At 42.2% G+C, this 20,162-nt stretch overlaps 3 protein-coding genes across 3 annotated transcripts; 2 read left to right on the forward strand and 1 right to left on the reverse strand.

Moving 5' to 3' along the window:
• The first annotated feature begins 2 nt into the window (after positions 1–2).
• nkain5 (sodium/potassium transporting ATPase interacting 5) lies at positions 3–3,678 on the forward strand. The gene is made up of 6 exons (XM_076041827.1): positions 3–178; positions 877–1,014; positions 1,392–1,472; positions 2,293–2,490; positions 3,040–3,100; positions 3,339–3,678. The coding sequence occupies exons 1-6, from the start codon at positions 125–127 to the stop codon at positions 3,347–3,349; spliced, it is 543 nt and encodes a 180-aa protein (XP_075897942.1). The 5' UTR covers positions 3–124; the 3' UTR covers positions 3,350–3,678.
• A 411-nt stretch (positions 3,679–4,089) lies between these two features.
• On the forward strand, positions 4,090–10,351 carry ythdf1 (YTH N6-methyladenosine RNA binding protein F1). The gene is made up of 6 exons (XM_076041826.1): positions 4,090–4,494; positions 4,885–4,912; positions 5,768–5,862; positions 5,944–7,587; positions 8,303–8,347; positions 8,522–10,351. Exons 1-6 carry the CDS (start codon positions 4,465–4,467, stop codon positions 8,534–8,536), a joined length of 1,857 nt encoding a protein of 618 aa, XP_075897941.1. The 5' UTR covers positions 4,090–4,464; the 3' UTR covers positions 8,537–10,351.
• Positions 10,352–12,711: 2,360 nt separating this feature from the next.
• On the reverse strand, positions 12,712–19,775 carry LOC142898748 (voltage-gated purine nucleotide uniporter SLC17A9-like). The gene is made up of 13 exons (XM_076041920.1): positions 19,609–19,775; positions 17,316–17,513; positions 17,087–17,226; positions 15,780–15,879; positions 15,562–15,686; positions 14,880–14,973; positions 14,677–14,773; positions 14,439–14,526; positions 14,306–14,340; positions 13,907–14,022; positions 13,569–13,624; positions 13,455–13,484; positions 12,712–13,313 (listed from the first exon to the last, which is right to left on the reverse strand). Exons 1-13 carry the CDS (start codon positions 19,716–19,718, stop codon positions 13,144–13,146), a joined length of 1,359 nt encoding a protein of 452 aa, XP_075898035.1. The 5' UTR covers positions 19,719–19,775; the 3' UTR covers positions 12,712–13,143.
• Between the last annotated feature and the right edge of the window lie 387 nt (positions 19,776–20,162).

A 20,162-nucleotide genomic window follows, 5' to 3' on the forward strand; every position in this document is an offset into this window, starting at 1 on the left:
TTCCTTCATGAGGTGGTGAAGTGCACTTGGTGCGTTTCCCCTCTCACACACAACTGGTAATGGAGCCGTGCAGATTTGTTCCTTGTGTTTGAGCAGTTTTCTCCATTTTTCCTGAGCGGAAAGGATGGGGTGCTGCTCGGTGCGATGCACGCTCATCTCCCTGTGTTGCCTGCAGTTGGTAAGATGTTTCCTCTCCCTTTGTGACGCATCACACGTAGACGCATGCATCAACAATCAAATCTAAGCATGTTCCTTGAAATACCAACAATTACGTGTGTTGAAGTTCAACCTTTTCGTAGTCTGTTTCAAAATTAAATCCTGCATTCAAGATGTAGAATATAAATTGCCCATACATTACGCTTTTTTTTTTAACCATTGGGTTTGCGTTTAACATTGTCTGAACTTTCTGTTGTGCAAACAATTTGGTTCTTTCCTCTGAGGTGAAACAACTGCCACGTCTTTGTTTGCAGGTTTCGAAGACATTTCTCAAAGTTTGTTTTTGTGTTTTCTATTTCCACCTTTTGAAGTTATTGGAAATTACAGTTCACATATAGTATAGGTTTGCCCCCTCTCTCAATCCAATATTCAAGGTAGATGAAGCTGATTGAAAAGCACAGACTGCTCACCAGAAGCATCACATTAAAGAGCTGCACCCACTTTGTCCTCCTCCCTCTCCTCTGTGTTTCCCACCCTGCCCCCTCCCTTATTACTGCTGAAGCCCTAACATCCAATGACGCCCGCTATGAATCAGCGTGCTTTGTCCACCATGCTGCTGCTATGACAACTCCAAAGAAAGAGTGTAGGACCAAAAATTAAAAAAAAAAAGGCTGCAAACCTGAGTGAATAAACTCCTGCAATTCCTGTTGGCTCTGGTAGATCACTGCTGCGGAGAGGCAGGTGTTTGACTTCCTGGGCTACCAGTGGGCTCCTATCATCATCAACTTCTTCCACATCATTGTGGTCATCTTGGGCCTCTTTGGTGTCATCCAGTACACATCACGCTACGTTATACTGGTAAAGGAATTCTGTCAAAAGTACGGTCTGACTGAAGCATGTTGATAAGCCAATGAAATGATCATATATTGTATGTCAATAACATTTACCATTGTTTATTTTCTTCTGATGGTGTCAACCTTTGAAGAAGGTGCAAATTCAGCACGTAGCATTCTGTCTAAGAAAACTTGTTACTTGATTGGTACTTTATTTGTTTTATTGATAAATTGAACAACCACTAATATTTTACTGAGCGAACCTGCAAAGATGCGGTTGATTGTTTTTTCTTCCTGGGAATTATATAAGGAATGAAAAACAATTGCGGCAAACAAAACCACTGCTTTTTTTTTTTGTTTTTTTTGTTGGTCTAAACTTCTACGACTGTGTCTTGGTATCAGTACCTGCTGTGGATGCTGTTGTGGGTTGGCTGGAATGTCTTTGTCAGCTGCCTCTACTTGGATCTAGGAGGCCTTTCAAAGGTTGGTCTAATGATCATGTTTGTGTTGCATAATTAGAGAGTAGGAAAGAAAAAAAAACACTTAAAGTCACACTGTCGTCACAAAGACACTGTCGCGTGAGGACGCACACAGAATCATCAATAGATTTTCTTTTTTTGTTGTTTGTTTGTAAAATTGTTGTTGTTGTTGTTGTTGTTGTAAATTGTTGTGAAGTAGCAATGTATTGCCTGCCTGGCACTAAAGATCATAGAAAAAGAAAGTTCAAAACTATCCGATTTATTTATCTTTGCTTACTTCTATTGAGCCTTTCTGAAACACTTTTATTCTCTCTTGTTTCATTTCATTGGTGACAATTGCCTTGCAGTGCCAACACACAACCTTAAACTGGTTTCCTTTACATTATTGATGGTCACAACTGTCTCTATACGTCCAGACTCTGAAGTGCATTCATCAGTCTATCGATTGACATTTTATGGTTAAAATAAAACTAAAAAAAAAACAACACATGGTATATTTATATATGCATTTATCCTATCTGTTCCCAAAAAAAATGCAATTAAGGTTGAAATGTCTGGGGGAAAAACTAAACAATCTCTCTGTTTTGATTGGATGACATTGTTTGTAATCATCCAGAGTATAATGTCATCATGCCTCAGGTCAAGTCTAAGGTCGTTCAGCTCAAAGTCCATATCTTGAGTAATATATAGTTTTGTTGGCTCTTACAAAACCATTTCCCACAAGACTGAGGTCGCCATAAAAATCGAAATGTGTTTTAAGAACACGAGCGGCTAAAAGTTGAATTCACCGATTTATTTTCCTTCTGTCTGCTGTGTTAATGCAGGAAAGTAATGTTCTCTCACTTGGTGTGACGTCACACCGTTCGTGGTGGAGGGACAACGGGCCTGGATGCCGCAGCCACAACCTTCCTGCTGCCGAGTGGCAGAAGCAACAAAACCTGGAGCTCACCACAGTCGTGAGCTGCTGGCTGGAATATCAGTACATTGAAGTGTTGCACTGCATATTTCAGCTACTCATATCTGTGAGTCTGGTGCAATGTAATTTCACGTAGGGTTTCACTAAGAGGTTTCATAGTTTCCTGTTACTATAGTTATTTTTCATGAGACGTTTAAATGTTTCGATCATGTTGCAGGAAGGTGTAAAGTCAAACCCGGTTTGCTTTCTAGTCACTACAGTAGTATTGTTCTCTGCGTTTTATTTTCATTGTTGTTGTTGCTATTGTTATTGTTAGTATTAGTAGTCATAGCCATCTTCATAGTAGTAGTAGTAGTAGTACTAGTAGTAGTATTCATATCAGTATTATTTATTTGTTTATTTTTAATCTTTTAAATATTTTTTAATACGTAGATGTGTCTAAAATCACACACTTTTTCCTCCAAGTTCATCCAAGTACATCCATTAATGCTTGAACTTGTACTTGATACTTAAGCAAAAAAAAAAAAAATTAAAATGTATTTAAGTATTTCAGTTTTATTTAAATGGGTATTGTGTCATTCATTGTTTTATCTTTTAATAGTCCAAATACAAAAAAATTTCTTCCACATGAACTTTTTTTTTTTTTTCCCTGCAGCTTCTCGGATTCTTTTATGCCTGCTACATCGTTAATGTGTTTTCGGAGGCGGAAGACAGCTGTAAGTATGGCCTCGAGGAGGAAGTTTAACCAAACCAAACCAAACCAACCACATTTGATTAAGCCTTTACTCATAAGTTTTTAATGTTGTTTTTTTAGTTGCTGGTGAATTTCATCATCCACCTAAACCCTCCTTGTTCTTTTGAAGAAAAGGTCAGCAGCTTTTATGTGCTCACATTTGATCCTGTCATGCTTTAGCATCACATGTATCCCCCCCCCCCCCCCCTTTTATTTTCTAGATTATAAATAACGGCAAAGGTGTGAGGTCGTTACGGAAACCGAAAGACGGAATCAACTAAAATGGAAACCACTTTCACATCATCACCAAAATCTTTTGGTTTGAATATTTATAAATATCCATCCCTTCATTTTGATTACGTGCTTCTTCTTCCTGAACTCAAGGTTGCAGAGATATTTATAAATATATATAATTTCAATATTTATGATGTTTCTGTCTAAGTTCTCTTGATGATGATGATGATGATGATGATGATGATGATAGTTTACCTTCATGAAGACTACATTTTGTCTTTATAAAATTAAATGTATTATTTCGTCATTAAAGATTGTACATGATGGTACATCAAGGATGTAATAACATGGAGAGGTAGAATATTCCTTTTCAATCCTCCGTAAAATTCATTGAAAAAAGCGTGACTTTGTCTCCAAATATTTAGTTGTGTGTGCGTGTGTGTGTGTGTGTGTGTGACTATCAGTAAAACTGAGGTGACTTTTTTATTATTATTATTATTTTTAAGAAATGTTGTATTATTTTCTTCGAAACGACCGAATCTCGAATGAAATGCAGATTATGCTGATTTTAATTGCTCCGTAAGACCGTCAGTACAAACAGACCGGTATCAAAAGGTCGTGATCGTAGCTTCCAAACTTTTTGTTTCAATAAAAGTGAACTAACACCAGAATTGTAGTCTGCAAGCGCGACACGACAACAGCGTAAAAGTAGCTGCTGCAAAATGCTGCTGCTGCCAGGTAGCCACGGACGCTTCATCAACGTCATAACGTCACTTCCGCTTTAGCAATAGCCCGGATGAAGCTGCCATTGGAGCAAGTGAACAGGACCACCAAGGCTATTCTCATTTAACGGTGAGGGGGTCTCGGAGCGGATTGAAACCCCGGCAAGGACTCGCTGTGGGGGTAGCGGGGGGAAACGAGCAGCACCAGAAACAGCCTTCGCTCCGAGCAGACACGCCGGTCCGTAGCCGCTGCTGCTAAATGTGTTTAGCCAGTTAGCAGAGCAGCGCAGAGGAGCAGCTCCACCAACTACTAGCCTGGTCCTACAGCTCAGCTCACACTGCACTGCACGTCTTGTCGAGGCTTCGCTCTGAAACATCACCTGGTGGACGAATGATGTCTGCCGCCAGCATTGACCCTCAGGTAAGCTGCGGAGAGCCGCACCGTCTCTTCCGCTTCCTCGGAGAAGCCACATTTACGACATCCCACTTTGAGGTGCCACCACCATGGGCAGCTAGTCAGAGAAGATAGATAGCCAAGTGAAGAGTGGAGCTTAGCGGAACTGCTCTGTGATTGAAGGCCTGCCTTCCCCTGGACCACACAGCTCCACAGCTTCACATCACATTTGCTTCAGCCTCATATCTGTCTTTTTTTTTTTGTTTGTTTGTTTTCTAGACAAGGCGAAACATTGTGCGGTACAGCTAAGCTATGTCAAATGGTGATGTACTGAACTGATAACAACGTACCCATGCAAGATTTCTCTCATCTTTTTCTTCTTTTGCTTGATTCCTTCATTCTGACGGGACCATCCAGACATCGAAGGGACAGGATGCAAGCAAAGGTATGTTTGGTTGCATAAGGGATGGATTTTACTCTTGTCTGCCTGCCAACCTAATGCTTTTAAAAATAAATAAATTAATAAATAGTAGAAATGACAATACATTACAGCTGTACCTCTATAGATACCTTTTTTTTCCTGTTGAAAGTTATGTGGCTATGCTTACTTTGTTGTGAAATGTTCAAGATTAATCATTGATTTATTAATGAATAAGATTATATTTTTGACCTATCTCATAAATATGCACAGAATATCATACACCCCAGCATGGACCAGGAAGGGATTATGATGGTGCGTTAACCTGACGCGAAAGATCTGTGTTTCACAATATGTAACAACTATAAGAGTTACAGAACTAAGATTTGTTATTTTTGAAATTTCTGGGCAAGATCAACTTTATTTACTGAAAAAAAAAATGTTGCATTCAAATCTTGTTTCAGTAGGTAAACAACAAATTTAGCAAGAATGTATGGTAGTTAAAATGATTTCAGTGGTTTTAGTATTTTTCATTGAAGTCTGAGATGTCCCTGCACTTTATGGGAGGCAGTTCACGCCGCAGGGATAATATGACAAAAAATATGGTTTCAAAATTTGTACCTTCTGAATCTGATACAATTTGACACCAGTATCTGCACTCTTACTAATTCAATTTCACACTGTTTGAATTACCCAACTGTGTAAATTACAGAATGTACACAGTTCTGTGTTGTGCATTGTTTATTTTTAATGTAATGTGATGTCTATGTTGTTATTTCAGACCACTGCAAAGATATCTTCTACTGTTCTTATTTTGTAAAAGCTGGTTGATTCGAGTTTTCTCTTGTCCTCCGTATGACACTGCGTTGCTTTTTATTGCAGCCTTTCCAGTTTCTGTGCAGAATGGCTCCCTCCACCAGAAGGACACAGTGCATGATGCAGACTTTGAGCCTTACCTCACCAACCAGTCTAGTCAGGTACAAAATCATTTTTTCTTTGGCCTCATCGTTGCTCTATCCCCCTCTAACATACAGTGTGAATGCTATTCCTCCTTGTAGAACAACGGTTATCAGTCCATGACAGACCCCTACCTGTCCAGCTACTACGCTCCTTCCATTGGGTTCCCTTACCCTCTTAGTGAGGCGCCATGGTCCACAGGAGGCGACCCACCAATCCCGTACTTGACCCCCTACGCCCCTCTCAGCAACGGAGACCATCACTTCATGCACGACACGGTGTTTGGCCAGCCGGGGGGCCTCAGCAGCAGCATCTACCCTCACAGGTTCAACTTTTTCCCCGAGAACCCGGCCTTCTCGGCGTGGGGCACCAGCGGTTCCCAGGGCCAGCAGACTCAGAGCTCGGCTTACGGCGGGAGTTACAGTTACCCGCCCAGCTCCCTAGGGGGCACCCTGGTGCCCGACGGCCAAACGGGATTCCACAGTGACACTCTGAGCAAGGCACCGGGCATGAACAGCCTGGAGCAGGGCATGCTGGGCCTGAAAATCGGCGGGGACGTGACCGGCAGCGGCTCGGCGGTGAAGACTGCGGGCTCGGTCATCGGCGCCGGCGGCAGCATGGCGGCCGCCGTGGCCACGCCCATCGGCATGCCACCCCCCAAACCCACGTCGTGGGCCGCCATCGCCAGCAAACCGGCCAAGATGCAGCAGCAGAAGGTGAAGAACAAACCCGGCGCCTCCATCATGCCCCCCCCGCCCATCAAACACAGCATGGACATCGACACGTGGGACAACAAAGGGCCGGTGGCAAAGATGGCGCCCCCTCTGGCGGCGCACCCGCAGCACCAGCCGCAGCTGCACTCGCACGCCCCCAGCCTGCTGCCCCCCCTGCAGCAGTCCCTGCAGTCGGCCCAGTCCCTCGTGCAGCAGATGACCATGCAGGGGGGGCCACCGCCCCCCGCCGGGCCGCCCCAGTCCTACCAGAACCACAGCGCCGCACCGGCGCCCCCCAACCGCTGGGTGGCGCCGCGCAACCGTAACATGTGCTACGGTGGCGGGAGCCTGGACAGCAGCGGCTCGTCCAACGGCGGCGGTTGCGGCGTCATGGGGAACGGAGGCGGCGGCGGAGGCGGGGTCGGGGGCTGCGGCGGGGGGCTGCACCTGGAGCCCGGCGCCCCCGAGTCGCACCCGGTGCTGGAGAAGCTGCGGGCGGCCCACAGCTACAACCCAAAGGACTTTGACTGGAACGTGAAGAACGGCCGCGTGTTCATCATCAAGAGCTACTCGGAGGACGACATCCACCGCTCCATCAAGTACTCCATCTGGTGCAGCACGGAGCACGGCAACAAGCGCCTGGACTCGGCCTTCCGCGCCGTCGGCGCCAAGGGCCCCGTCTACCTGCTCTTCAGCGTCAACGGCAGCGGCCACTTCTGCGGCGTGGCCGAGATGCGCTCGCCGGTGGACTACGGCACCAGCGCCGGCGTCTGGGCGCAGGACAAGTGGAAGGGCAAGTTCGACGTGAGCTGGCTGTTTGTCAAGGACGTGCCCAACAGCCAGCTGCGGCACATCCGCCTGGAGAACAACGACAACAAGCCGGTGACCAACTCGCGCGACACCCAGGAGGTCCCCCTGGAGAAGGCCAAGCAGGTGCTGAAGATCATCGCCCAGTACAAGCACACCACCTCCATCTTTGACGACTTCTCCCACTATGAGAAGAAGCAGGAGGAGGAGGAGGTGGTCAAGAAGGTGAGCTTGCATCCAATGATTCTTCTCTGTAGTGTCAACTGCCAGCTGCTCGAATGTGCTTTTTATATTGATCAGAAGAATCAGAAGCCTTTATTGTCATCGTGGAAACGAGAAAAAAAACGAAATTTGAGGTTTTGCTCCTGCTTGGTGTTTTTATCAATGTTAAAATACCACAAGATAAAAATAACTATGAAATAAGTATATTACAAATATAATATCGCAGCGAGAATCTAGTCGGAAGAATCGCAAACGAAACTAAAACCGAGGTGCTACTCCTGCTTGATGGTTTTAGGAATGTTTAAAGACGATAAGATAAAAATAAGTATATTACCAATAGATTAAATTGTGCAAAAATAAGAAAAGTACAATAGGAATAGTGCAGTGGACTCCAGTGCACAAATGAATAAAAGGAGAGGATTTAACAGCACTTGTTGAGACGCTTCTACAAACAGTTCTTCGGGTTGATCACAATAATCGTGACGTTCTGTTGACGCTTTTGAGCTTTGGAAAAAATTAAAAAAAAACAGTACACTGCAAGTGAAAAATAGTGCAGCAAAATAATTGTGAACAATATGTTAATGTGTGAGCAGAGTGTTGAGCCTGAGCGGAACTGAAGGATTCTTTATTCTGATGGATGGATGATGATGATGTTGCCTATTGGTTGATATTCCCCTGTCTTATTCTTTTATTGTGATATTTTATTTCAACTTGACAGAGCTACGACCCTGCCCCTATACAGTGCCGATCCCGTATTGATCAGGTAAAAGCTCTGCACTCTAAGCTACTAAACATAGTGTCTCATCATTACATGTCTATTAAAAAGGCTAAAAAGTGATGGTTTGGTTTGTGCACAGACATATGGACTCTTGTCTTTGGTTGTGATGTTGGAAAATGAAGTCGTAAATCTCCCCCCCCTCCCCCTTGTCCTTTCCAGGATCGTCAGAAGTAACCGGACGGCAGCTGCTGATGAAATTTTAGATTTAAAAAGGAGACGTACAAAGGACTTAATGAAAAATGAGAACTAATATTTTTTTCTATTTAATTTTGATGACACTGACCCACCTACTCCTTGTGTTGTCTTTTAAATGCGTGCAGGGATGAAGCTGTAGAGCTCCACCGGTTGAATTGCTTCAGTTAGATATATATTTCCGGGGGGTTTTTTAGCCTTGCAAAACTTAGAAACTCCCTGGAATCTTATCAGTGACAAAAATCTGCACGTCTGTTTTTGAATATCTCTTGACAACATGCTGCTGATATTCAATGACTGTTCGCTCTGTGGTCTGTGTGTTGGAGAAATGTCAAGTGCTTGTATTGGTTAATCTTAAACGAGTGAACAACACTTTATTGACAAATGTCTGGTCTGTGTGTGTGTGGCCAGTTGTATTTTATATTATCAGAAGGAGGAAAAAAAAAAGTTCTATATAGCCCTTTTTCAGTGCGAGGGCTGTCTCTGGTGGAAGAATGTGTACACTGAAAGTTTCTGTATGCGTAGACTTAATAGTGTAAGGTTGTGACGTTTGAAATATTATGAAAAATATTTTGAATTATGGATCATTTGGCTTACGTTATGTTTAAATTTAGCATTAAAGTTGAGAAAATGCAGTGTTTTGTCTCTCCAGGCTGGAGCCTTAACGTTTATTTCAACATTGTACCCCAAAAAGTAATCATATCCCTATATAGGTTTTTTTGTCCAAATATTTTTTTAATCAAATTTTATTGCATAATATCAATGTAAAGGGTCACATTCAGTGCAGAATTTTCTATCACTGTGAGTCAAAGTGATAAAAATAAAGCAAAATAACTTTTTTAAACTTATACCTAATCTTAACATATTACAGCAACATAAGTATATTGTGTTAGTTGTATTATTTATGTGTAAATAAAATAATCCTTTCTTTAATCAGTTGACTCCTATCATCGTAGAAAAGAAAAATCTATTAAATTCTATTTGGTGTTCTGTAATGGAAAAAAAAAAAAGATCAGAATAATGGTGAAAATGCTTCAACGCTCTAGTGAGGTCATTTGGAATAGCCGTGTGTTTTGGACTGCCCCTAAATTAATATCTAATATTTGTCTTGAGAATGAGGGTTGAAGGAAACCCTCTCAAACTTCGTCCCACCTCTTCTCGTTTGAAGGATTTACAGACGGACACGCCGTGTCCATTCAGGTCACAACACAAAACAAATTTGATGTCCAATTTGTTTGTCACAGTGATTTTATTAAACTTCCCCTCCGCAGTTTCCAGTTCTGGAAGAATTTTTTTTTGCATGTTCTGCTTCTCAAAGATCGAAAGCCAAACCCAGTCCTTTCTGTTCTCTCTCTGTCTCTCTCTCTCTCTCTCTCTTTTAATTAACTTGATTATAATCTCGGCATCCTCATCTTCATTGCGATAACTTGTCGACATCATCCTCAGAAAATGTAAGCTTTAATGTACTGACATTTCTGTATGAAATTGCCTCAAAATCTTTTAACTGTAGCATCATATTTAACTGAAAACCCAGAGACTAGCCTATAGTATATGTTACTTATATGTGACTTTCGTTGTTTAATTTAAACTGCTTGCTGTATTGTGCATTTGCCGGAGTGAAAGAGGAGACGGAGAGTGTGATTGTTGAGTAATTAGAGTTCTATTATACTGTTATTGGAACATAGAAAATTTATGCAAAAAGGTTTAAGTTATCCCTTGATCAAATATCATTGTATCAGATCACCATCACATTCTTAGATTTGGTCATGCTCATTATTAAAGATATACTTATCTGAAGTCTCCATATATATTTCTTTTCAGGTGTGTGTGTGTGTGTGTGTGTGTGTGTGTGTGTGTGTGTGTGTGTGTGTGTGTGTGTGTGTGTGTGTGTGTGTGTGTGTGTGTGTGTGTGTGTCTGGGTGAAAGACACTTCTTTCAATTCATACAAAAACAAAATGCTAACCAGTAAATTACATTTATTCATAGAAGAACTTCCTTCAGTTCTTCAAGTAAAACCACTTTAGAAACAACAAACTTGTTCAATCATTTTTTTCTTTGGTCATGTTTGGCCATTTGGATGATGTATAGCAGTCACCATCAGACCTGCTACATGACACTCACTCTTACACAATAAGAAGAAGTGTAACGTCTGTATTTACTCAAAACAGCATCGTTGAATTCCCTAAGATACACTTCTTTTTAGGACCCAGGTGTTCAATAGCAATTGTAATGTATCAACAACAGAGCCACTTACAAGTTGCTGTCAAACATGCATTATGCATGCATTATACCCTTTGATGCTCAGATAGGTAGAATAATAATAATAATAATAATAATAATAATGACAGACTCTCTTCCTTTATTGAAATCCAGACTCAGAACCGTCAGTTTAAACGATGCTGCTCCTCCTAACTGGGTTGTTTCATTTGGCTTTTTTTTTGGTACTTACTTTACTTTAATATTTTCATTTTATGATTTCTCTTTCTCTGTTTAAATTTGAACTGTTGCCTCATTACATTGTGTTCCTGTAGAGTGTCCTTGGCTGACGCTTACAAATGAAAATTATTATTATTATTATTATTATTATTATTATTATTATTATTATTATTATTATTATTATTATCCTCCCCCGTCCTCTGGGGGGCGCTGTGCCTCCTCTCCAGCCCTCCTCGCGGCGCTGTGTGATTCCTCTCTTGGCATTCACCGCGTGCCTTAATTGTATGGCTGATAAATCAAGGTCCGCCGTGAACACGAGGAGCGGTAATCCTCATCCTCATCCTCATCTCCTGATCCTCGAACCTTAGACCGAGACCCGCTCAAACACCGTAGACAGAGCCGCATCCCGGCGGGGCGGCTCGCTGGGCCTGGGAGGAGGCTGGAGGAGGGATGATGGAGGGATGATGGGGGATCTTCGCCCTCTGTCTGTTGAGAATAACAAACCATTCCGAGTCCCTTGTTGGCGATCGTCTCCCTAAAGATCCGTGTGTGCATCTGCGAGCTCTCAGCAGCAGCAACAGCAGCAGCAGCAGCAGCAGCTGGTGTCTTTTCCCATCCACATCCGCCCGCAGCTCCGCGAGACATCAGTTGTTAGCAGGCGGTGTAGAAGAGGCACCTCATTACAATAAAATAATAATAATAATAATGATAATAATAATTATAACTCAGATCAAAGCCTTCCAAGGCGTGAGATAAAGAGTCGATCTGTTGTCGAGGAATTGCCTCTTTATTATCTGCAGGCGTCCTGGTCCTGGTGTGGACGCCAAACGACGTCATGACGTCGAACCCGATTTCCAGCGTCCATCTGGCACATGGGATTGTTAACGCGAGCGAGCCCGTTCACACAATCGCTAGTGCAGTTTTGTCTTTGGTATAATCAAGCCACGTGAGAACCCTCTTAATACCTGAATAGCACATATAGGCCGCCGAGACATATTTTCATTTTTATGACTAGAAATGTATATATTAAAAAAAAAAAAAAAAGTGTGTTTATGACCTAAAAATAGGTAAAAATGAGAGAAAAAGCGCACAGTCATCTCCAACGACGTCTCAAAGCCCTTTGTCTAAAAGAAAAAAAAACAACCGTGTGCCATCTTAGCAGCTAACCTGCAACACGTGAACAGCACACTCAATATGTATGTGTGTGCATTAGATTTTACACACCTCATTTGGGATCTTTGTGGGATTTTTATTTTATTTTATCTGCATTGATGGTTACCCATGTAAGTCATTCAAATTTACTGTACAAAGGGCCACTGCCCTATTATACATATGTTAAAATAATTGCACCTTAAGTCTCTCACAAACATTGTGAAAAGTAACGAGCGCCTGAACACTGCACTGCTCACGCAGCACTCCTTCCTCAATTCATTTGCCCCATTTATTGTATTATTCTTTCTTTCATTATCTATGATAATGGTGTGTCTACAGTATGCTGTCATAAAGCCACAGCCATAATTTGAAAAATACCCCATCCAGGCAGAAATGCTACACGTGCCCCATAACCACCATGTTCAATAGCACCAACTGAATGTGTTAGAATCTTTTCCTGGGTCACACGTCAAATGTGCAAAACTAGAAGCTGAAAAGGGACAAACAATGCTTTCCATTCTACACAAGTACATGCACAATCTGTATTTCACGGATCACGCAGATGTGACACTTTCATACACTAGGTCAAATTTATTGATCGCTCAGATGGCATTAAATAGAAAGTCAAAGTCAACCATTTAAATGTCAAATTGTGTCATTCAATAAAGCAATATTTGCTTTCCATATAAATACCATTAGGTTACAGTCAACATTCTTATAAAAAAAATCTACAAAAAACAATAATGCATTTGTAAACATTGTATGTGGTCTCCACACACAAGAGTCTGATGTCAAAAAGAACCTACAGCAAAACAAACAAAAAAAAAGTGCAATAGTTACCCCACAGTTTTCAAGCTCCTTCAACATTTTCCACCTTTTTTTTTTTTTTTTTTTAAATCACAGTTCCCATCAAAGGCCGACATTCAGATGTAAAGTCTAACTAAACCAACACAACATTGACTGTCATCCACACATGATGCCAGAATGTCAAAGACAGAAAGTCAAACCACGAGAACTGGACTGTAAGACTCCAGGTCAAGACGGCGAGCGTCTCCAAACAGAAGGTAGACGCTGAGGCCCAGAGTGTTGACGAGGACGAGGAGGGAGTAGACAGCCGTCCAAGACAGCGTCACTTCGATCAAGTAGCCTGACAGGAAGACCATCAGCAGTCCTGCAAGACAAATGCAGTGCAACATTTCATTCATTCTTTTATCGATCCACTCTTATTTTTATGGCCGCATTCGTGAGTAGCATTTGTCATAGTTTCATTTTATTATAATAGGGGCAATTAAAATCATTGGCAGGTACATACCTGTAAATGCACCCATCGTGTTCATTAAACCTGTAAAAATAAATAGCAATGGTTAAATACTTACATTTTTAAAAAGCTATCAAAAGTTACCAGTGATACCAAATAGGGACTCACCAAAGAGAGCACCAGCACATGACGGGGTGAGATCTTGTACATTTATGCTCACGCCGCTGAAATAAAAACAACAATACTATAAAACACACAATAATGCACACAAACAAATGACACTCAAATACTGTTATAGGTCAATACACTCTTCATTGCAGTAACTTTTCAAGGCAAAGCGCTGAGTATGTTTAGAACACAAATGAAATTGCTCCGATAACACCGTTGATACGGCGCTGTACAAATACATCTGAGTTGAATTTGACTGAATCAGAACTGTGCTCAGTTCCATCCAGCCAACAAAGAGAAGATGCCACAGGCAGAGTTCAAAGGCACGGAACACTTACCCACTGGTGAAGCTGCACAGACCTAAAGCAATAGAGACGAAAACAACAGCTGAGGAACACGTGGAGGCTCCGGACAGCAGCAGAATAAACAAACTCGACACACCCATGGCAAAGGACTGAGGATGGACACAAAATGCAGACAACACACAGTCAGGGTCATGCAGTTTTAGTGATGAATGTCAAAGGTTGATTGGGCAAAACAAACAAAACAAAACAAAAATCATGGGCAAAAGAAAGTCACACGAGCATCAGGACAATTCAGGATTAAACATTCGGAAAAGCAAAGCCACACACGGCCGAAGATGCAAGCGTCGAATTCTTCCCCAGAATTCTGCGCCTGAGGAGAATTCTTTGTGAGACTTGTAGTAGCGTGTTTGAACATCATGCCTCCACACATACCTGCATGAGCTTCCTCACGAATGACACACTGTGACCTAAACAACAGGGGAGACAAGACGAACTGTGAACACTTTCCTGTTTCATGTCGACAGTGACTTGTTAAAAGGTTAAAGGTCACAACGTGGCTCCGTACCTTTGTTAATGAGGAAATCGGAAACGTAACCACCACCGACTGCCAAAGGTATTGCAGATAACCATGGTATTACGTTGTACACCCATCCCTGCAAGAACAGACAGGTTGGCGACAAACACATCCAGGAATCGGATGAATGTTGCAGTTCTCTGGAAGTGCAGAGGCCAGTTCGTGCAGGGACGAGGACGGCGTGGCTCGTCTTCCTCAGCTGAATCTTGTCGTTTGAGAAGAGAACTACCTTGGAATGTGGAAATGTCTCCTTGAAGTATGTCGGCAGCCAGGACAACAGGGTGTAAGAGGTCCCCCCTAAGCACAGGTGTGCAAACATCATGGACCTTGAATGACGGAGGGGAAGCAGAGGAAGAGGGAGGAATTGGACGGCGCTAAAATCTGGAAACGCACGACTCTGAGATGAAGAGCTGAAAGATCCGCGGGCAGTACCAGACTGGGGGCTTCTTCAGAAGTCTCAGCAAGAGCGATCTGGACAAAACGGAGACTGGCCGCGTACTTGCCATCTGTTTTGAGGCAAAGTCACCTGAAAAACACATCAAAGTGTCAAAGATATTTAGCTGCACACTGTTAGCGTTCGACCGTGAACGATGGAACGATGGACTCCAGGTCGCCGTAATTTTGGAATTCTTTCCGACGAAGCAGAACGTGTCACGTGTTCCACCCGACGAAGGGAAAGTTTACTTTTATCAAATTGCATCAGTCTCTGTGTTCTGGCCTTGTCTGTCCACTAACAAGTAGGGGGATGTATCACCAGTCATGGCAGATCGTCCTGTTTTCTGAGTGTAAAAATAAAATCAAGTTTGTGTTATCACAAAGGGGGAGGGGCTTATGCACTTTGCGTCCCCTGGGTGCTGTCAAGGTTTAGATTTGGCTCTAACTTGGGCAACTCTCATGTTGTTAATCATTACTGACAGTCAACAAAGATTTTATTACAGTTCATTGCGATATTGTAATCGTCGTAAACACATCAAGGGACTGAAAAAGCCATGCTGCTCACAAAAGCTCATCCATCATCCTCCACAACTCGACAGGAAAAAAAATGACAAACTCCTTACAAATCATTTTCATGAGTCGTTACAAAAAGATTTTCAAAGGCAGAATACGTGCGTACCTTTTAGGAAACACTGCCAAACAACGAGTGCCCAGAGACCGGAGAGAACGCCAGTGGTGTAAAACATGCTCTCCCAGCCGTAGCCGTCCAGCATCAGGGCCCCCATCCCACCTGCGACTAACGTTCTGAAGAGCAGTGGACAGAAGAAAAGATTGCATCGCCAGACTCATTGTATTGATGCAGCGGTCTCAGCTTAGCATCACACAAGAGCGACATACCCGAGATGGCAACCGCCATGCAAGAGGCTCATTAAGAGGCCTCTCTCCCCTTCGACGACTCGCTGTGAGCAAAGGCTGGCCAGCGATGGGAAGAAAACACCTGCAAAATATGATCATCAGAATCAGACGCACGCATGAGTTTGGACAGCAGAGTCCAGAGCTGTGATTCCATCACAGCTTGTTTCTGCGAGAAGCTTTGAGGCATTGTTATAAGTGCCTCCTCACACATTTATGGCATTCTAGAGAACGTAGGAATAATTTCCATCTCGTTATTATTACTATTATTATTATTATTACTATTATTAGCTGTCGTGCTGGTGTATTTTGACTATGAGCATCAGCATTAGTGACTAGACAGGTTGACAAGGACAAGGAAGTTGTTCGAAGTTATTTTACAAGAAGAGGAGGGAGTTTAGAAGTATTAAGTCTTCTCACTCCTTTTGGAATATATATCTTTATGTGAATTGTTTTGTCTAATTTATTTTCTTTTGCATACTCAAAATAAATACAATCAATCAATCAATCAACCAATCAGCCGTTGTTATTCGTCTTCTTATATCAATAAAATAACAACAGGTATTAGAAAGGTTAGAAACTTCAATGGGAAACTTCAATAATGCAAGAAATATAAAAAGAAAAGACAAACCGTTCAACTATGAGTGTGTGTATGTATGTGTGTGGCTGTGGATAGGAACTGTCGGTTCCAATATATATCAGTTTCAAGGGGACCTTGGTTGATCAGACTGGGCCCTGATTCAAATCTTTAGTCAATGTTCCCTTTGTGTGCCTTCATTGCAATGTATTTCTAATCAAACTTTTTGAAGTGTCTCATTGGTACAGCGTCGTAATTGAAATAATGCACGATAGATGTTGTGATACAAATAACAGTTTCACATATAACTTGGTGCTTTATGTTATTACTTTAACATACAAACTGCCCATGTTCCAACATGAAACTTTTATTAGTTTAGTAGCAATATAAAGACATGATAGAGATTGATATCATGTTTCACTGCTGCTGGTAAACGCGTATTTAATGGAATTCTACTCTACATTACTAAACAAAGTCATTCAAGTTCAGAATTATGCCACTGATTTGTTTTTATCTCTACAGTTGAGAGCACTTTCACATGTTGGACAATGAAGCCGGCCACTCGTGTTGTGGGTAACGGCTGCCGTGTGTTGAAAACTGCCATGAAAGCTGTTAAACAAGTGTTACTTATTTAAAGAATGTGTGCAAGACATTGAGAGTGTAGCGCTGCTGACTAGCTTGACTGTAATCGTGATGACATCAATGAAATTCTTACCCTGCAGTAACCCCATCAAGAATCTGGTGAACGTCATGAGAGCCAGGGTGTGAGGGCCCAGATAGGCAAGGACGGGAGTTGCAGCGGTGATCACAGACCACAACACAGCAGAAATGCACAGGACACGCTCCCCTCCAAGTCTGGTGAGACATGAAAGACTTAGACTTGAACACGCAAAGTCTGGCACGTGGGTTTTTAACCTCGGGTTGAAGTGGAATGTGTGGCTCACCTGTCACTCGCATGTCCTCCCAGGATCTGAGTGAAGCAGTAACCCCAGAAAAATCCTCCCAGAACTATTCCAGAGTCAATCTTACCCCAGTGGAAAGACTCTGCCATGGACACCACGCAGATCGGCATGGTCATCCGAGAGCAGTAGAGCAGGCAGGTGCCCAAGATCAGCATGACGCTCCATTTTTTTGCCAGGGGTCTAAAAAGGTTATATACCGACACAGAGGGAGTTTATAAAACATCCTCAAAACACTAGATAGGCGAGTTTTCAAACCTGTCCCACCCAAGGCACCACAAATCCCAGGCTAAAAATCACTGCTTCAACCTTCCCAAAACATATAGCACGTGATAGCATGGTGGTCGTGACAGCTTGAGTCAAACTACTAGCACATTTCACAAACAATTAGATGCCCATTTATTCTCCATGTCTAATATGCCCATTAACACATCTCATTGGAGAGAGGCATTAAGTGTAAATGTCAGACAGACTGGTTGGTTGTGCGCTTAAGACACTATACAAACAAATTTCTCTTGGCAAATTCCATGGAGAAGGTAATCCTGTTCTTCTGAGGAGTCACATTTGTATCCTAATCTGTAATAACAAGGGGAACAAAATTCTTTTGAAAACATGAGATTTATTTTTTCGTGGCTTGTATTTATTTTTTTTTAAATGCCTTTACGCATTATGTCGATCACTGATTGAAGCAATACCTACTGTATTATTAGCTAAGGTGGCACTGGTGCTGCCACTGCTCTAGTGTTTGTGGAAACTGCCTAGCGAGCTCTACTAGACTGCTCTAGCAAGTCAGCAAGAAGTCAGCTAACAACTGCAGTCGGTCCAGAAAAACACAATCAACTTGTTTCTCCACTTCCTAAATACAATGAGTTCCTGCAATGATGAGCTGATGAGCAATTTTTAAGGTCGAGGATAAGTGGGAGAATTATAAAATATTCCATCTCAATGGCATATTGAGATGTCTCTCCTTGACACTGAACATCATGCTGATCACCTTTCAGGCTATTGGCTTTACAGCCCAAGGACAAGGAGTGATTGCAAACATCAGACCACGGAGATGTTTGCCATTCAACATTAGCTCACTGAAGCCCTTCATGTGTATTTTAATTAAAATGTTGCCAAAAGCTGTTAGGCCAAGAAAGAGTTTACAGAACTAATAGTATATACTAGATGTCTGTGTTTATCGTGTCCCCTATTGAGTCTGGTACATTGGAATTGAAAAACTGTGCTATTAAAGCAAGTCCAGAGAGTCAATGTGCATATATTAGATGTTTTATTACCTTTCCACCAGTCACATTGTTGTGAATCCCCAACACGTCTATCGAGTTGGGACAGAGGCAAGACATGGCTGGATAATTTTCAATATGGTTAACCAAGCAACAGGCGCCGAGGTTCCACATAGACATGGATAGGATTTGCAGCCGTTGAAAGATGAGTGTGCAAAGGACACGTCTGTGTGGACTCTGTCTCCAAACACAAACCATAGGCAAATGTGTTCACTCCCAGCATTTTGCAAACAGGGAAATGTGAATTAACAGGTCAAAAATAATGGTCTATATTGTGCAACGCGTCTCTGAGATCCAAGAAAAGTGCTGCATAAATTGTGGTGTTGTACTAATTCAGACCGTTCTTGGTCTGGAGCTCGATTTCAAGGTCACCATCATGTGGTCCAGGCCCCCTCTCGGACTCAACGCTCTCTGGTCTCGGTCCAGTCTTGGTCTTGAACATTCATCTTCATCATCATTACTATTATTTCTCCACCTTCTTCAAGGGCAGTCAACTATATTGCCATTAATTGGTATATTTTAAAAACACACATCACCAAACTGCAAGAACCAATCAGTCAAATCAATATATAAGATGAAACAAAAAGCAATCAAATTCTGCCACACTGGCTACAAAGAGCTGTACTGACTAAATGCTGTACCACTGAGCCCCATTAAGATGTGTTTCCTGTACAATTCACATGAGTATCCTGTCGATCAGAACGCTGAGTTCGGTCTCGGTCTACTTTGTCTTGGTCTTGGTTTCGGTATTGCTGGTCTTTGCAGTGTTTGCTTGGTCTCGGTTAAGGCAGCCTCAACTACAATACCACTAATGTAATGTATTGTATCTATTATCATTATTAATCTTGAGTACTCACACTTTGACTGTACTGATTTTGTTTTCTGGTTTTTCATGGTCTTAAGGGCTCAGCTGTGAGTAGCCACAGGGAGTAAGGTTAATCTCAGCACAGTATTCTATTTACCTTATCTATTTAGTCCTAATTGGTCCTTACCTGGGCCACAGGTTTTGGTGTCCGCCATCTGATCGATAGCTGGCTTTTGGACTGGACAGAGGGTGCCTGAAATCATTTCCGTACACTCCTTGTGTGTGAGTGAAAGCCATTCAGGTAGTGCTGCTGTCCTCTCTGCTGTCTGTGCAGCATTCGCGCACAGGCAACTAAAGCAGTTTCTCCTCAGGCAGAGAAGCCAAACTGGTAAAACGTGTTGCCCTGAGAAAAAAAAGGAAGTACCTGTTTGCAAAGCCTGCCAGCAGAGGGCGAGGTCAGTGATTTCTGCGCCACTCAAATATGCACTAAATGGGCCTGCAAGCTAAGATACTCGGACTGAGCCCGGCACAGATAAAGAGAAAAACTTTTATTTATTTTATTTATTTATTTTGGGGGGGCCGGGGGTTCTCCGGTTAGACCATGTGAATCTAAAAAATAATGAAATAAAATTGTTAAATTATTTAAAGAAAAAACAAAACAAAAAACAACAACATAAATGTCTATGTATATAATTAAAAAAAGCTCAAACACAGGTTGCCTTACAGCAAAGACAACCTCTA

Source organism: Nelusetta ayraudi, unplaced genomic scaffold (genome assembly GCF_046127955.1).
Source record: "Nelusetta ayraudi isolate G7.1 ecotype Tasmania unplaced genomic scaffold, CSIRO-AGI_Nayr_v1 ptg000070l, whole genome shotgun sequence".
NCBI classification, from domain to species: domain Eukaryota; kingdom Metazoa; phylum Chordata; class Actinopteri; order Tetraodontiformes; family Monacanthidae; genus Nelusetta; species Nelusetta ayraudi.

What these genes read in the sequence shown, in the direction of transcription:
- nkain5 (XM_076041827.1), top strand. Translation starts at nt 125, where the DNA reads ATGGGGTGCTGCTCGGTGCGATGCACGCTCATCTCCCTGTGTTGCCTG. An exon ending in CCCTGTGTTGCCTGCAGTTG is followed by an intron (nt 179 to 876) that starts GTAAGATGTTTC and finishes TGGCTCTGGTAG; the next exon opens with ATCACTGCTGCGGAGAGGCA. An exon ending in TATTTCAGCTACTCATATCT is followed by an intron (nt 2,491 to 3,039) that starts GTGAGTCTGGTG and finishes TTTTCCCTGCAG; the next exon opens with CTTCTCGGATTCTTTTATGC.
- ythdf1 (XM_076041826.1), top strand. Translation starts at nt 4,465, where the DNA reads ATGATGTCTGCCGCCAGCATTGACCCTCAG. An exon ending in TCACCAACCAGTCTAGTCAG is followed by an intron (nt 5,863 to 5,943) that starts GTACAAAATCAT and finishes TCCTCCTTGTAG; the next exon opens with AACAACGGTTATCAGTCCAT. An exon ending in AGGAGGAGGTGGTCAAGAAG is followed by an intron (nt 7,588 to 8,302) that starts GTGAGCTTGCAT and finishes TCAACTTGACAG; the next exon opens with AGCTACGACCCTGCCCCTAT.
- LOC142898748 (XM_076041920.1), bottom strand. Translation starts at nt 19,718, where the DNA reads ATGGCTTTCACTCACACACAAGGAGTGTACGGAAATGATTTCAGGCAC. An exon ending in CATGGCGGTTGCCATCTCGG is followed by an intron (nt 15,687 to 15,779) that starts GTATGTCGCTCT and finishes ACTGCTCTTCAG; the next exon opens with AACGTTAGTCGCAGGTGGGA. An exon ending in CGATTTCCTCATTAACAAAG is followed by an intron (nt 14,341 to 14,438) that starts GTACGGAGCCAC and finishes CCTGTTGTTTAG; the next exon opens with GTCACAGTGTGTCATTCGTG.